The following is a 17,395-nucleotide window of genomic DNA, read 5'->3' on the forward strand; positions in this document are numbered from 1 at the left end:
GGGTAATGGCAGCAGCAACAACAGCAACAAAAAACAGCAAGAGAGAATGATAAAAGAAAGGGGGGGAGAAAAAAAAGCAAGCAACCAAGATGTCGTAAGTAAGAGACTGTGTAAGTTAATTATGGAAAGGACCTCGCTATGGTAATAATAGGAGCATTTTCCTTGCCTTAATTTCAGCGATGGAGGCCATCGCCCACGCTATGGTAGACCGCAGCCCGGCTGTCCTGATGTAAGCCCGGCTGGCCAAGGGAGTCCTGCAGAGAGAGAAGGACCTGATGACACGGCCACTGCTACGGTACGTTAAAGAAGAACCTGATGTAGATAGAAATGAGTAGCCTGCCCATACCTGTGAATCACCTCATCACGTTCACACAATGCACACTGAATATTCCCTAAGCTGGGAGTGCTTACCCTTACAAAAACACCTTCTGTACTCGGCACCTTGCTCAATCAGGTACTGCGGTGCTTTAGAAAGGCACCATTGTTAAATGATGGAAATTTAAACCCTTCTGTGTTTAACTTATACAATTTAATCACACGAGGGAAATTTTAAACAAGTGTTTAAGCACTTCCCTGTTTCCCCTTCGTTTGCTAATCTGGAGTCATCAAGAACATGCTGTTTTGTGGCAGAGATGTAGCACAGGAGGAAGGACTGGGTGGGCACTAACCCTTGAAATACGCTTTCTATAAAAAGTCCCCTGTGTGCGTATGCTGTTTGCTCACTTGCATCTTTCTGCTCAGAGGAGACGATGCGTGACACTGCACTGTTCACACTGAAGCAGCCATTGCCCAGACGCGTCCTCTGGGCTCCATCGCATACGCCTTCGTACCTCACCCCTACCTCATCAGTGCTACTGTCGGTGTTTCCAGATTTGGTAGAAAGTGTTTAAGTATTATTTCTACATGGCTAATGCAATGAATGAGCACTCCCTTAGAAATTTCAATGTACTGTTCTATTTCATTTACATAATTTGTTGCTAAGATAGGAAGACATGATGTCAAAATGACTGCTTGACTGCTTTGGGGCAGGCTTGTTTCAAACCCTCTAAGAAGGCTCCTCTCTGAACACCGTTCGAAGTCAGTGTTCTCCAGACCCTGTCTCTTTCCTCATTGTTTCTGATCCTTGATTTTGTTACCTTGTTTTTTGCGTATTTATTTTAAATCTCTTAAAATCTTATAACTAGATGAAGTATCTCTTTCAAATAAAACAGTTTAATAGTATATTTACTGCTACAATGAGGAAGCTCTGCATGGTAAACTCACGGGAGTTTGATTTTTTTTAAAGGTTTTTTAAAAAATAACTCACATTGCAGCCCTGGCCAGGTGGCTCAGTTGGTTGGAGCGATGTCCCATATACAAAAAAGTTATGGGTTCCACTCCAGGTCAGGACACACACTTAGGTTGTGGGTTTGATCCCCAGCTGGGTAGCTTGTGGGAGGCAACTGGTCAATGTTTTACACATTGATGTCTCTCCCTTCTTCTCTATCTAAATCAATAAGAAAAAAACATATCCTCAGGTAAAGATGAAAAAATAATAATTCACATTTAGATAGCACTATATTCACACTGGAAATGCAGAGCATAAAGTTCTTACTTTTACAAACTCTCCTGTGGGACAATCTGAAGCTTGGCATATAATACAAACCTGAACACAGGAATTCCCACGACGGAATAAATGTCATTTAGATGTATAAAGATCTGAAAGAACAAATACGTAAGTTAAAATGGAACAGGAAATGGATTACCAAATTACTGATAATTTGAAAACTTCCATTTTGAACCAAATAAGGCCTATGTGATGTGTATAGAAAAATGTTCCATAATATTTTTCTTGAGATGAGGTGCAGTAAGTGTTAAGTACATTTCAGAGACAATTTTGAGGTTAATTAGGTAAATACATTATATAGAGATTCATGTTATGAACTCAAGATTCATTTTCTTCCCAAAGATTCTCTGAATTATCATAACTGGATCAGACTTTTCAGTGTTGGGATCAGGGAAGACTTCCTAAGTCTCCCCTAATTTTAACCTCAAGAGTTGAGGAACCGAGGCCACACAGGACTATCAAAGGCTACATACTTTTTAGTATAACAGAAAACTCTGCAGGTCAAATATATTGCACCAAGGGTCACCTTCCCTCTCTACTATCTTAGGTGAGCTTCCTCCTCTCTATTATCTTTATTGCCATAGAGAGGACTTGAACGTCTCATTATAAATAGTAGCCCCAAATTATAAAAGTCAGAATCTTACTTTTGTAGTCTGATGAAGTTTATGGAATATTCTAATTCTGTTGTTTGACCTCAGGAGCATTTGAACCCCAATACTTCCAGCCCAAGGCTTCTTTTCATACATGTAATTTAATCAGGGCTATCCCAATATTGATAAATTTTCATCAAGAAAAGTGATCTGGGATGAACTCCCTTTAGTCAATTTAATTGCTTGATCATCAGAGCTAAAGTTTCCATTTTTTTATATTAATCAACTTCAGCAAAATTATTTATTGTGATTCTCTTCTATTTCAAATTTATACTAAAGATATGATATACTGATATTTTTATATATCAAGTGTTATTAAGAACAGCTTCTCCCCCTATGAATTTATTTTGCAGAACAAAATTTGTTAAGATTTAACTTTTCTGTCAATTTTGGTCACAAATTTTACTCTGTGATTTTATTTTATTGTATTTTACTGGTGAGTTTAATATTTTTAATATATTTTATTGATTATGCTATTACAGTTTCCCCCCATTATTCTCCTCTGCCCTATATACCCCCTCCCACCAGTATCCCCCCCTTCCCTTAGTTCATGTCTGTGGGTTGTACATATAAGTTCTTTGGCTTCTCCATTTCCTATACTATTCTTAACCTCCCCGTCTATTTTGTACCTACCATTTATGCTTCTTATTCCCTGTATCTTTCCCCCTATTCTCCTCCCTCCCCCTCCCCACTGATAATCCTCCATATGATCTCCATTTCTGTGATTCTGTTCCTGTTCTAGTTGTTTGCTTAGTTTGTTTTTGTTTTTTTAGGTTCAGTTGTTGAGTGTTGTGAGTTTGTTGTCATTTTACTGTTCATATTTTTTATCTTCTTTTTCTTAGATAAGTCCCTTTAACATTTCATATAATAAGGACTTGGTAATGATGAACTCCTTTAACTTGACCTTATTTGAGAAGCACTTTATCTGCCCTTCTATTTTAAATGATAGCTTTGCTGGATAGAACAGTCTTGGAGGTAGGTCCTTGCCTTTCATGACTTGAAATACTTCTTTCCAGCCCTTCTTGCCTATAAGATCTCTTTTGAGAAATTAGCTGACAGTCTTACGGGAACTCCTTCGTAGGTAACTGTCTCCTTTTCTTTTGCTGTTTTTAAGATTCTCTCCTTACCTTTGATCCCGGGTAATACAATTATGATGTGACTTGGTGTGTGCTTCCTTGGGTCCAACTTTTTTGGGACTCTGAGCTTCCTGGACTTCTTGAAAGGCTATTTTCTTTGCCAGATTGGAGAAGTTCTCCTTCATTATTTTTTCAAGTAAGTTTTCAATTTCTTGTTCTTCCTCTTCTCCTTCTGGCACCCCTATGATTCGGATGTTGGAATGTTTAAAGTTGTCCCTGAAGTTCCTAAGCCTCTCCTCATTTTTTTGAATTCTTGTTTCTTCATTCTGCTCAGGTTGAATGTTTATTTCTTCCTTCTGCTCCAAACTATTGATTTGAGTCCTGGTTTCCTCCCCCTCACTGTTGGCTCCCTGTGCATTTTTATTTATTGCTTTTCTTAGCCTTCACTTTTTCCTCTATTTTGCAACCATACTCAACCAATTGTGTGAACATCCTGATTACCAGTGCTTTGAACTGTGCATCTGATAGGTTGGCTATCTCTTCACACTGGAAATGCAGAGCATAAAGTTCTTACTTTTACAAACTCTCCTGTGGGACAACCTATTTCTTTTTCTGGAGCTTTTATCTTTCTTTCACTTGGACCATTTGGACCATTTTGTGTGTGTGTGTATTGCTGCACCTATTACGTAGTAAGAGGCAGAACCTTAGGTATTCGCCAGGATGGGTCAACACACATTGATGAATGATGGTGCTGTATGTGGGGTCCTTTCCACCCCGGCTGCCCATCTCCGCCTCTCCTACTGGTCTGGATGAATGTATCTTCTTTAACTTCTTGGTTGTTGGACTTCCATACAGTTTGATTTTCTGGCAACTCTGGGTGTTTTTGTTTTTAAATTTGTTGCTGTCCTTCTTTTGGTTGTGCGAGGAGGCACAGTGTGTCCACCTACACCTCCATCTTGGCCGCAAGTCCTCTGATTTTATTGTTGCCAATTTTGTTTTGTGTTGGTCATTTCTACCAATAATAGCTAACATTAATTGCATTAAATGGCTGATAGAAATTAAATTAGCTATGTTTATTTCTAAGCTACTACGGAAAACTGTAATTCTGAGACAGGGAGACAATTAAAGGGAGATGAAGAGGAGGAAACCAGGGAGCAGAAGGGGGAGACGAAGGAAAGACACCCCACGTCAAAACATTCTTGAGGTCAAAGTAATTTGCATGACAGGAATAAAAGATATACACCAGGCACTACTTTTTAAAGTGAAAAATATCACATAAAGGATTAAAAAATAAAATAACACTAAATGTTCTGATTTGGCCAGCAATTAATCTATTTAAAGCTATATAACAATAAATTAATGAATTATAAAAATGACTAAACTACCTGTTCAAATTTATGAGATGGTTTTTGAAAAACAGTGAATAATATTTTTGGTAGCCAGCATTTATTTTCCCATACATTATGCTTTGTTCTAATTAAAAATAGTGTAACCTCATTAATTTTAAAAAATAGAGAAAAAGAAAACATATCCTACAACCCTAACAAAACCACTGTTAACACATTGTTGAATTTGTGCAGCCTGTCTGTTTTCTATGTTTTTAAAACAGTTGCTAGAATCTTTTATTATAGAGATTTGTTATGTACAACAATGACTGTAGAGGGCATCTCTGCAACCTTATAATAACTGCTCTTGAGCTCAACTGTGACAAAACAATGCCATCCCGAAACATTTTATTTGGATAAGACATTTGCACACTGAAAATGACCAGCAAAATTATCTGCCCCGATCTTCTGCTACAGAAGAACAGACTGCTGGGTCCACGTAGACGGGCTTTTTGAAACTCTAAAGCGAAATTGGAAAGTCCAGTAGGTTAGTCGGCACTGTCTTTAAAGAATTAGGTTATAAGCACTCGAAATAAAATGAGCATCCGTTACCTCTACATTTGGATCCCTCAAATCTGCTTTCCATCCAAATTGTCTCATAAGAGCAATTCCAATTATTCTTCCTACCTCCTGGAAAAGCAGCAAGTTATAGAAAAGACAAGAATATTGTAAATAAACATTTAAGTTTAAATATAAGTGGAAACTAACAGAACTAGTAGGAAAACCAAGTCTGACTATGCGATGGGGATTTAAAATTACAATACTAAAATATTATACCACAAAACTTTCTATTCAAGGCAATAAGACTGCATTTTACTTTTTTCACCCCCTCGCCCCAACCCTCCAAAACACTGTATGGCATTAACATCTACTTGTGTGTATATCTCTATTTTTGTAATTTTTAGAAGTAAAATAATCAAATTGTGACCTGGTAAATAAAGCCATTCTGGGTTTTAGGAAATGGATGCAAGCTGAAAAGATGAACTGTTTTACCTGCTCTAAGCCTATATGCTTTCAAATGACCAGATCAATAGCATTAGTCTCAAACTTTAGGGTCTGATTTTAAGGTTGGCCAAAGAACCCACATCTATGCTCTTTATATCACTGACCTTTGTAGGGGTCAACTGATAACAGTTTTTTGAAGGAACCCGCTTGTAGTCTTCACCCTTCCCCAGACGGCTGAGGCCTCGAGTGCACCTATGTACTCACAGTCTGGGTTCTAGTGACAACCACACACCAGGGCCCGGTGTAGAGTCATTACTCAGTCCACACAGAACTGAACCAAGGAGAACCCAAATGTCAGGGTTCTCTAAATGCAAAAGTTTAAGAAAACTTTTGGGGAGAACGTAAAAGGAGATAAGTACACAGAATGACATACTATTCCTATTAAGCATCTGAGGCAAAGTTAAAATGGAAAATGCATTTTTAAAGAGATTTAATTATATGATATTAGGCCCGGTTATCTGCCTGAACCTTATTATTTATTCTGTGAAAGGCTCTAATCTCATTTTCAATCTAAAGAGTAGTTAATTGTTTCTAGGAAGCAAAAGCCCACTTTGGAGGTGAGTGTACCTGTGCAGAAAAGGTCTTCGCCACGGCTCCACTGCAGCGACAAGACACTCTGAAAGTCCAGTCTTTCTGGCTGGGGGTGCCAGCTGCTTTCGCTGCTTCAGTCCGATGTTCTTCTGGTTGAAATTTTTCTCCGTTAGTGAGCAACTCTCCTTGTGCCGGTGTTTCCTCTTCTATTTGTTTCTCCAGCTGGCACTCCCTATTCTCTTGTGTCTTTTGCGTTTGTTCTGCTTTTACTCTCTTAGTGATAATGGTGTCATTTTCTCCCATTTTTCTTTTTAGTAGGTTAGCATCTCTTTGAGAAAGGCTTTTCTTTTTTGCATCTAGTTCAAGAAGATTTTTCCAAATCGAAATGGCATTCAACCAACTTTCAGGATCATCATTTATAAGTCTTTGCATTTCATTATATATTTTTCCTAAATAAATAAAATCTCAGTTTATCTTATGTTGAAACTTTAAAGATAGTCTATTATATTCATGACCCCCAAATTTCATTATCTTTATAAGTTTTTTAAACTAGTTACTTCACTTTCATCTGAAATTTATATTATTTAATATAAGAATGATGTGCAAAATAAGATTCATTCTTATATTCCATACTAAGTATCAAAACTATTTTCAAATTCTTACAGGATTAGCATACACTTTAGCAAGATCATTTGCCCTTGACAATATGTGCACCTCTTCAATACATGCCTAGACCTACACAGTGTGTCTCAATCTTTAAAATGATGCCGATCTTGCCTGTAAAATTCAGTTGGAAAAAAAATAAATTACAAAACACAGGTCCCAGAAACAGAGCAATTGAATTTTGGACTATTTTAGACCACACCGCACCAGTGCACACCACGAAAGGAGTTTCCGTAAAGTAACGCCTCAGGTCCAGAACCTGTTCATAACTTAGGGACTGCCATCATACTTAACATAATGTAGTCTTTTCTGGATGAACAAGGGTTATCAAGAAGACCCAAGAGTAATTGCTCTGTATTTCTCTAATAATGTGTGTGGAATATTGGAATGAAATTATATTGACCCCACAGTATAATGTCTTAGTATTTGTTTAAAATCATTTTTTCTGCTGTGTCTTGATTTCCTGCCATTTGTTTCTTTCTCGATACAATTTGTTACAGACTACACATTTACAAAATCTCTTGTGCAGAGTCGGCAATCAAAATGAAACTTAAGGCAATGCTTAATCTAGTAGTGTCTGGATTTTGTTGCTTTTATCAAGATCCTTAAATTAAGCCCTGGCTGGTGTAGGTCAGTGGATTGAGCGCGGGCCTGCGAACCACTCAATCGCGGTTCGATTCCCAGTCAGGGCACATGCCTGGGTTGCAGGCCAATTCCCAGCAGGGGATGCACAAGAGGCAACCATACATTGATATTTCTCTCCTTCTCTCCTTCCCTTTCCCTCTGAAGATAAATAAATAAAATCTTTAAAAAAAGATCCTTAGATTATTTTTGCCACATATTATAAAAACAGAAAATCTCTTAAGTCCCCTTTAATTGAAATGCTTTATAAAAGGCTAAAAGTTTATTCAAACATTTTAGGTCCCTGAATACTGTATTTTACTAGACAGTATTCTTCCACTTATATCACTCATTAGTTATATTTACAAGGTGACAGTTTTGACCAATTTATCAAGACAGTACATTTTGGGTTATCAGATATCCTCCATCTAAATAAATGCAACTGACCTTACATATCCGTAGAGAAGGTATCCAATCAGAATTCTCAAAATTAGGGCATGGAAACCTCAGTAAGACAGGCAGGGAATCGCAAAGAGAGGAGACACAGGCGATAACATTCAGAAAATATCAAAAAAATGCATAACTAATGGTCCCACAGGTTGGAATGGATCTTACAGGTGTCAAATGGCTACTTATTACTCATCAAGCAGGAAACTCTGGGGTACAATATATTGTGTGGATAAAAGTAACACGTATAATATACTGTACCTTTATTTACAGAGGAAACATTAAATGGAAACTGCTTTTTAATCAGTAGAAATAATCTTTCTGCAGATTTTAATTTTTTCAGCATATTCAAGTCAGAGCAGGTGGTAAAAAAAACTTTCCCTGAAACATATTCAACCTAGAGATAGAAAAATAGATATCAATGTAGTTGAAGGCAGTGTAGAATAAGAACCATTTCCCTTTTCCCCCTTAATGAATTAAAACATAGCATCTAGATTAATAAAAATGACCATTTCTGAAGCATCTAGTATTTGTCAGACACTATACCAGGTATTCTGAATACATTCTTTTCCCTCATCTTTATAACTGTCTCAGGTAGATTTTATCACCCTCATTTTACAGGTTAGAAAACTGAGGCTCAGATGGGTTTAAAAAACTGTAAAAAGTCACAAAGTCAGTAACCAAGACCATAATCTTACTATGTCACGCCACCATCTGTAAAGTGTGAGTGTGCATTTGTGTGTATACACACTAGGAAAACAGAACACAAAATACTCAGTGATTATATTGCTAAACCTCACACACTATTGGAAAGCGGGCACCATTAGTAAAGCCTTGGAGGAGAGCCCTACAAGACCTGGGAAGGGGGATTCTAGGGGAGGAAAAAGGGCAAGAGGCCGAGGCCCCCCGTGGGTTAGCTCGGCCACACTTGCTGCGTTATGCGGCCCGAGAACGTCAGGCGGATGGATGGTGTAGCTCCGGCCAGCTTGATAAATGGCTGTGACATGGAGTGCCAGAGATGGTAACGGTCAGCCATCACGGACTTTTGATGAAAACCGACAGCACCGAATTAGCTGGCAGAAAAAATTACTTTGGGAGAGGCATAAAGGACTGAGTGTACAAAGTGATGCTGGAGGGAGAAGTAGATTACTGAGGTGGAAATAATGAGACGCGTGGCTGTGGGGACTGAAAAATGGACAGAAGCCAGAAGCATGCATCACACGGCGGCAGCGGGCTTTGGAGACGGTAGCTGCGAGGTAACGGGAAGAAAGGCGAGTGAAAAGAGCGTGGACTCCTGGCGTCTCTAACTGGGTTGACAGTGGGGCAAATAGTGTTCAACTCCCATGGAATCCCACACCTTTTGGGGTCTGCCCAGCCCCCTTATATTCAGGATGGATGTGGACTGTCTTGAAATGCTCCTTTCAGCGGTGGCCGAGGGCTGACTGACAGGGTTCTAATACTTTTCTAGAACTGAAGCGTCAGGGAATTCGGGGCGTGCCACATGTTGAGGCAGCTCCCAATGGGAACTTGAACTGTACGTTTTTTTAGCTGATATGGTTTAAGTAAGCTTTCCAGATGGCAATTTCTGGGGTTACCATTCTCTGTTGATTGGATAGAGTATCTGCCGAGGAAGCCCCAGGTTGTCACCAGTTAAAATCCAACACTTCTGGTTACAAGTTCAACAAGTTCTGAGGATCTAATGGACAGTATGGTGATTATAGCCAATAACACTGAATTATATACTTGAAAGTTGCTAAGACAGTAGGTCTTAAATGTTCTCACCAAAAAAATAAATGGTTATTATGTGACAGGTGGGGGTATTAACTAATGCTATGGCAGTGATCATTATGCAATATATAAATCTATCAAATTAACACACTGTATACCTTAAATTTCCACAACGTTATGTCAATTATAGCTCAATAAAGCTTGAAAAATAAATAGAAAGAAAGCCAAAATAGCTTACCTACCAGCAATGCATCTAAGATGAAGTGAGGAATAAAAAGAAAATTGAGGAACCAGTATTTAAGGGGATAATGAAGCAGCTAAAAGAAGCTGCTAGAGTTTACTTCTTTCTTACCACAAGGGTGACAATTTCCACTAAAGTCCAAACTCAATACATACCTCAAAGTGCTAAGAAGTTGAAAACTAAAGTTTTTAAAAGTGCACGTTTAAAATTTTACATTCATATGATCTCTGACATTAAAGCCACCAGAAAACAAGTGACAAACCTAGAATACCTTGACAAGATTCTGGGGGAAGTGAAACAAATACTTCACTGAAAGTGTACGGTTTTAAGGGTCAGGTCCTATAAACAAATAAACTGATACAACATCTGGACTAGTGATTTTAATCTAAGTAGCCAGTGAACTATATATTTATAGTTACTTAATTATACGAAGATCTTACATTTTGTCCACTTATTTGAACATCTAGGGAAACATTATATACAATGAGTTTTTCTAAAAATGTCTTTTTTGGGGTGGGAGGGGCAAGATTTTCAAAAAGAACATAACAGAATGTCAAGTGAATTAAGAAGACCTATAAGAGTTCATTTATTTAGGGTCAAATCATAAGAATAATATGTGTTGATGCTTTAGTGTGCTAAATACATTCACAGAAGCAAAAGCAACATTAGTCTCTATTTAAAAATCAACATAAGGTCTATTCTTTTATAACTAATAAGCATATAATTAGAAGTAGTTGACTAACTTGTAAAATAGTCACTGTGAAAATGACAGTCATAAATATGAAAGCATTTTAATGGTTTGCCCTTTACGCAGATAAAGTGTTACAGTTTAAGGCAGCAGGGAGAGTTTTGAGCTTTGATGATTTGAAGAATGGCTGAAGCTAGTGTTGCTCTTTCTCCTTAGTTCACTGCTTGTGACTGCTGGTACTCAATGACAATAGTGAGGGAGAAACGCAGCACTGTAGGAGATTTCATCCTAATACTTGTGACGTGAAAATTTATATATATATATATATATATATATATATATATATATATACCATCTGTTTATTGCATTTGGAATGAAANGCTGAAGCTAGTGTTGCTCTTTCTCCTTAGTTCACTGCTTGTGACTGCTGGTACTCAATGACAATAGTGAGGGAGAAACGCAGCATTGTAGGAGATTTCATCCTAATACTTGTAACTTGAAAATTTATTTTTATATATATATATATATATATATATATACCATCTGTTTATTGCATTTGGAATGAAATCATAACCAAGTGTCTAAAACCAGCTGGTTTCGTGTCTAACACGTCCAAAGATAAAATAGCAGCCTTTATTAAAGTAAAAACAGCTGTCATGGGCTGGCATATAAAAGCAGTTAGCACTCTCCCCTTTCTTTTAAAATTCATGGGTTCAAGTCTAACACAAAGATGAAACTTAAGTACAGGTAAAATGTACAGTAATATAGGGAGATACCAAAGTGTTCCTAATTCTACAGATGCCAGCTAGTTTCAGAATTAATTTAAAAGTGCCAAGGGAAGAGTTGAGGTGGTGTGCGAGATTTTTTGGTTCATTTTCGAAGAGAGGATTAAAAAAATACATTATTACTTAGTTTGTAAAAAGCCATTCAATCTAAAAGGAATGCCTAGAATCTTCGAAAAAGCAACCATATGCAATCATCCCAGTAAATGAAATAAGCAGACTATCTGCTTAGTTCTGTCCCTCCACCTTCTACTTCCATGACCTCATTAAAAAATAACAATTGATTGGCTTGTTCACTTGGGTCAACAGTCTTTGCTCTGTGGGTTTCCACAGGTCGAGGAATCACTTGACAAGGACTTTCTAGCCTGCTGGCATTTGGAACACGTCGACTCTGTTGAGTGTGAAATTAAAAACCACTGTTCCTACTATTGTGCTTATAATAAATAGAAGTATTTAATACATTAAATACTGTTACAAAGTAAAGTTTAACTGTTCCCAATATGTTTCTTAAAAAGAGAATCAGGAAAAAATATATTGTCTATATATAAAACAGGCATTACATAAGTATATTTAAAACACATATATTTATATAATATAAATATTTTATTTTGTTTTTTTAAAATATTTTATTTATTTATCTTTAGAGAGGAAGGGAAGGAGAGAAATACCAATGTATGGTTGCCTCTCGTGAGTCCCCCGCTGAGAACTGGCCTGCAACCCAGGCATGTGCCCTGACTGGGAATCGAACTGTGGTTGTTTGGTTCACAGGCCCTCGCTCAATCCACTGAGCTACACCAGCCAGGGCTATAATATAAATATTTTAAAAGACCCAGGAGCCTAAAAAGATACCACCCGGAGGTAAAATCCCAAACCTGAATCTGACCAAGCTCTAGACACAGCTTACAGGATCCCCGATGACAGGAAACACAGGGCACAGAGGAGGGAGCGGAACTGCCCCACAGAGAAGCAAGTGGCAACACCCAGACCGGGGACTCCGGCAGTGTTGTCTCACAACCTTCTGTGGCGAGGAAAGTGTCCCATAACCTGTGCTAATATAATTGCCACTAGCACGTGGTGCCTCTGAGCACCTGAAATGGGACTGGTGCACCAAAGAAAGTAATTTTTTAAATTTTACCTGATTTTAATGAATTTTAATTTAAATAACCACTGCAGCTAGAGATGACCGTAGTGGACACACAGCTCTGTACCTGAGGTCAGAAAACCAGGCCTGTTGGGTTAAGATTGGTTTTGACATTTTTAAAGGGATATGCAAGCAATAATAAAATGCAGCAGAAACCACAATGTTATCCACAAAGTCTTAAAAACACCCCACATTTTTGATCCACAAAACCTAAAATATTTCTTTTCTGGCCCTTTAATGAAAAAGTTTGCTGACCCCTGCTCTAGACTATGGGACAAATAAACAAGCTTTTTTAATAAGCAAACTGCCCTGGGAAGTGATGGGAGGGGAATGTATAGATTAAAAGAGACTTTTACCAGCCAATCACAACATGTGGGCCTTCTGTGAATCCTCATTTAAATACACAAACTTTAAAACAAAAGTGACATTTATGAGCAAGTTGAAATCTGAATAGTGACAAGGTATTTGATGAAAAGAAGTTACTAATTTTTAGATGTGATAATGATATTGTGGCCTATATTTTTAAGAAGAGCTGTGTGTATTATCTTTTTAATATTATGCTATATATATTATGCTACGAAAAGAGCCCTGATATTATAGATACACAGGGAAATATTGACAGATGAAATGATGTCTGGGATTTGCTTCAAAATAACATGGATTGAGGAGTGGAAGAAGTGTGAATGGAGCAAAATTTACCCTGGGTTGATGGTTGCTGCAGCTGGTTGATGAGTAAGATTCATCATATTGTTCTGTCTACCTTTGTGTATGTTTGAAATTCTCCATGGTAAAAAGCTAAAATGAACACCCAGTCAGAAGAAGCACCTGAGACGGGAGAGAATTCATACGTTAAAATGCAAACACCTTGGGCTTACCTTGTGGGGCTGGCAACTAGGGATATGCATTTTCAACAAACTCCCTAGGTGATTCTTATGTTCCCCCAAATTGGAAAAACACTGATCAGAACAGAGTGATTACTTTGTAAAATTACACAATCACTTCTGAATTAATCTGTTTTGTATTAAGATTTTATACTATCAATTTTCTTAAAGCAAACCAAAGTTTCTAACAGCCTCTCTTGTCATTGCAAGCATGATTTTAAATATTCCTGTGCAACTCATTCTATAGGAATGTTTAATTGAGCACCTACTGTTTGCCATTCACCATACTACGTGTGCTATGGATCTGTCTCAAGGAATGCAGTAATCCTTTAAAGGGGATATTATCATCTCTACTTTATATCCAAGGAAAGTGGGGCTCAGAAATATGAGTGATTTGCCCCAACTTACACATCTATTATAGGACGATACAAGATTTGAACATGTCTTTGTGTTCTAAAGCCCACATATACTTCTTACAATGATGCTGTTACAGAGCAACCTACATGCAGGGTTCCAGGGCAGTTTCCCGTGGTAAACTTTGGCACAGTGGTAAATAAAGCACATGGGCTTCGAAGCTAAAGAGATTCAGGTACAAGTACCAGTGCCACCAGTCAGCATCAGTTTTCTCTTTATTTCCTTGTAGAATGGAGGTGAAAATGAACTAACGCCTAAGGTTCTTTTGAGAATCAAATTATAACATGTACATAAAATGTCTGACATATTTTAAGTGCTTCATAAACTTTAGATGCTATCATTATTATTTCAGAATTGCCTTCACTTTGAGAATCTGTTTCATATTAGAGAAGCTGGGATGGAATTTCAGAGGTTATCTGTTCAGCTATATCTGTCCAGGCACATCTATCCTTAAAACACACAATGTCAGAACACGGAAATCCTCAACTTTCTTGGCATTTAATTGTTCTCATGGCCAAACATTTTTCCCTAAAACTAATTGAATTTTATTGATTAAAATACATAGCTCCCCCCCCCCCTCCGCCCAGCCCGATCTGATTTTGTCTGTAGAGAAGATGGAGAACAAGCAGAGAGGGTCTTTTTCTTTCCCGATAGTGTGACATACACCCAGACAGGGTCAGGCCTTCTATTCCTCATACCAGGAACTCTGAGTTAACATTCAAAAAAATTAGTACAGTATTATCTCATGGCCACAGAATGGTCAAGGACTGGATCTAGGAGACAGGCTGCCTGACAGCCTGGGTTCAAACCCCAGCTCTGCCATGTCTATTACATGACTTGAATAATTTAGTGGATTTACCAATGTTTTATTTTCCTTTTCTGTTAACTGTGAAGAACACCTCATAGGGTTGTTGTGAAAATTAAGGAGGTGAATACAGAGTAAGCGCCCAAGAACGCGTGCCTGACATATATTAAATGCTTGATGTTAGTAGTTGTTATTATACTGGCTACATCCAACACTGTATTAAAGTCTGCCACCCAAACCACCGATTGCAGGTAGTCTAACACGATGCCATGTTCATGACCTCTTCTCTCCTCCTCGGATGCCTTCCTCTCACTGCAGAAACAAACTACCTCTGTGGGCTTCCAACAACAGGACTCGGGGGAGCTGCTGGAGCCCTCAATTTCATCTAGCAAGCCTTCCTTTTCCGATACCATAGCATCTGCACTGCTGTATCACCCATCAAGATACTGAAGGCTTTTTGTTACATCTTTTTCCTCTGCTTTCAAGAAACCAGACCCACATATCCTAAATGAACCAAGACTGATGTTTAAAATTTAAAACCCTGTTCATGTCACCGACATTAACAACGTATAAATACCAGAAACTAGTAACTTTCGCTGAAAGTAGGACTGAGGCCTCCAAGAGCATTTCTCTAGCTACCATTTACTGTGCGTTTGAGGTGTACTTTACATACCCTTTATCATTTTAGCTTCCCAACAAAATATAGACGTACCTTCACCGGAAACTGGCAAGAGTCAAGTAATAGAACCTAAAGGTTTATTTGTGCTTAAAGGATGGAGAAAGGATCCCAACTTCGACAGGTCTAACTCTAATCATAGGCACTACCAAACACTTTCTTTTAAAGAATCCAGGAAATAGCTTGCTTCAGCCCCCTTTTTAAAAGATTTCGGCCGTGACTGACGTGCGGTTATAGACCTGCAGGGAGAGACGACTGGCGGTTCTTTCCTGTAGCAATGGAAAGACCTGCCAGAACTGCGAAGATGGGGGCTGTCGCCACGGCCGGTCCGCGGCTGACCTCGTGGGCCGCGTCGCCTCCCTGGGTCTAAGGCGGACCCCGGCGGGGAGAGGGGCAGTGGCTGGGCCTCTCTCCTTCCCTCCGGGGCGCAGCGAGGCCGACTCACCTGCGTGGCCTGCAGCCGCACCCGCACCTCCCGCATAAGGAAGGCCTCCAAACCGCGGCCCGCTGTGCAGAAGAAGCGGGCGCCCGCTGCAGGCCCGGAGTCGGGATCTCCGGGCCCCGCCGCCATGGCAGCTCGGGAGCGCCCTCGCGGCTCAGGGGTCACGTGGCCTCGAGAGCGCGCGCCGCGCGTCCCCGCGCTGGCAGAGGCGGGTGCTCAGGGGTTGGTGGCGGGTGGGTGGAGCTAAAGGCTCCGCACCCCCTGCGGAGAGTGCAGGCGAAGGTTAGGTCATCTGGGCGTGGCCCCAAGTGAGTCACCTTGGTTAAACTGCTTAGATCGTCCTTGATGAGGCATCTGGAACGATTTAGAGTCATAAGTGGAAAGAACGGAGTTGATCATCTAATCTGACTAATTTTTCAGATTGAGGAAGTTGATGTCTACGGAGGTCAAGGGACAGCGAGTTACTGGCGTGGGTGAGGCAGGATCCTAGACGTCTTAATATCTAGTATAATGAACCTTCTCTATTCTTCCCAACTCCCTCTTCTCTCCTTCATCCCTCCTCTCTCCTTCATCCCTCCTCTCCTCTCCTAAGAGGCCTTGCTCTATCTTCATCAAGAATTGGGCTGAAGTTGGGAATCCCCAGGACCAAGAGCACCCTCCACTTTCCAACTAAATACCCTGATGGTCATGAAACAGCTCACAGTTCTTAACGTGTTTAACCAGCCAGGCAGTGAATGCACAGTGTAATTTAGGCCACCTAATTTGATTGGGTCTCTTACCAGTACTTGGAGGGAAGGTTGTTTAACTCTGAAACAACTTTCTGTTTGTAAAATGGCAATGAAAATATTCCTTGGGAACAATAGGACCCATATTACAAATGAACACCGTTCGTTGGGCATTGGTTTAATATGATTTCAAATCCATTTGTTTATGACCAGTAAATTGTTTTAATCCACTCGTTCATAAACAAGACAAAATTAGGTAAGTTGTGCTCTAAGGATGGAGTTGTGTCGGGATGTCATCATCTCATCTGTTGTCCTGGGTAAGAACTCGGCTTAGCTGCTGAGGGGTCCTAGTGGGGCTTATCCATAAGAACATGTGGAAATGCAACTACGAGACTATAAATATAGTTGACTTTTGGATAATGTGGGGATTAGGGACACCAACCCCACACAGTCAAAAATCTGTGTATAACTTTTGACTCCCCCAACACTTAACTACAGTTGGCCCTTTGCATCCAAGGATTCAAACAGCAGTTTCTATCTGATAGGGAATCCACAGATGGGAAAATGCATTTGGGAATGCAAAAATACTGTTTTTATTTGAGGTTGGTTGAATCCACAGATGCGAAATCCGAGGATACAAAGGGTCAACTATATTCGCTGAAAAAAAAAATTATGTATAGGTGGCCCAGCACAGTTTTTTCAAGGTCAACTGTACTGACAACTTGTGAGGACTGTCAGTTTTGGTTTGAGCAAAGTGACTCTTCACCACCCTAAAAACTCTGGGAAGACCCTTGGGGCATCTGCTTGGGTCTTGCTGAGATGATTACGTTCTAGAATGGTAACAATGTGTCTTCACGCATTCATTCCCTAGCAACGGGCTCTAGCAAC

At 39.3% G+C, this 17,395-nt stretch overlaps 1 protein-coding gene across 4 annotated transcripts in view; it reads right to left on the bottom strand.

The window, feature by feature from the left end:
* The window catches only part of THUMPD2 (THUMP domain 2 tRNA and snRNA guanosine methyltransferase), a 33,160-nt gene extending 17,217 nt beyond the window's left edge, over window positions 1-15,943 (bottom strand). For 3 of the 4 annotated variants that reach the window (XR_005069526.1, XM_037066538.1, XM_037066540.1), the window contains exons 1-6: window positions 15,786-15,943; window positions 8,246-8,381; window positions 6,290-6,702; window positions 5,270-5,347; window positions 1,646-1,698; window positions 167-254 (exon numbers count right to left, since the gene is read on the bottom strand). Coding sequence is in view for 3 of the 4 variants with exons in the window: in XM_037066538.1 (XP_036922433.1) it covers window positions 167-254; window positions 1,646-1,698; window positions 5,270-5,347; window positions 6,290-6,702; window positions 8,246-8,381; window positions 15,786-15,911 (894 nt within the window). In the remaining variant the exon portion in view is untranslated. The remainder of the gene's footprint in view (window positions 1-166; window positions 255-1,645; window positions 1,699-5,269; window positions 5,348-6,289; window positions 6,703-8,245; window positions 8,382-15,785) is intronic. The other variant, XM_037066539.1, reaches the window with a different exon arrangement.
* Window positions 15,944-17,395: the final 1,452 nt, after the last annotated feature.

This window comes from Sturnira hondurensis, unplaced genomic scaffold (assembly GCF_014824575.4).
Source record: "Sturnira hondurensis isolate 20B ecotype Veracruz unplaced genomic scaffold, ASM1482457v3 Scaffold0016663, whole genome shotgun sequence".
NCBI classification, from domain to species: Eukaryota; Metazoa; Chordata; class Mammalia; order Chiroptera; family Phyllostomidae; genus Sturnira; species Sturnira hondurensis.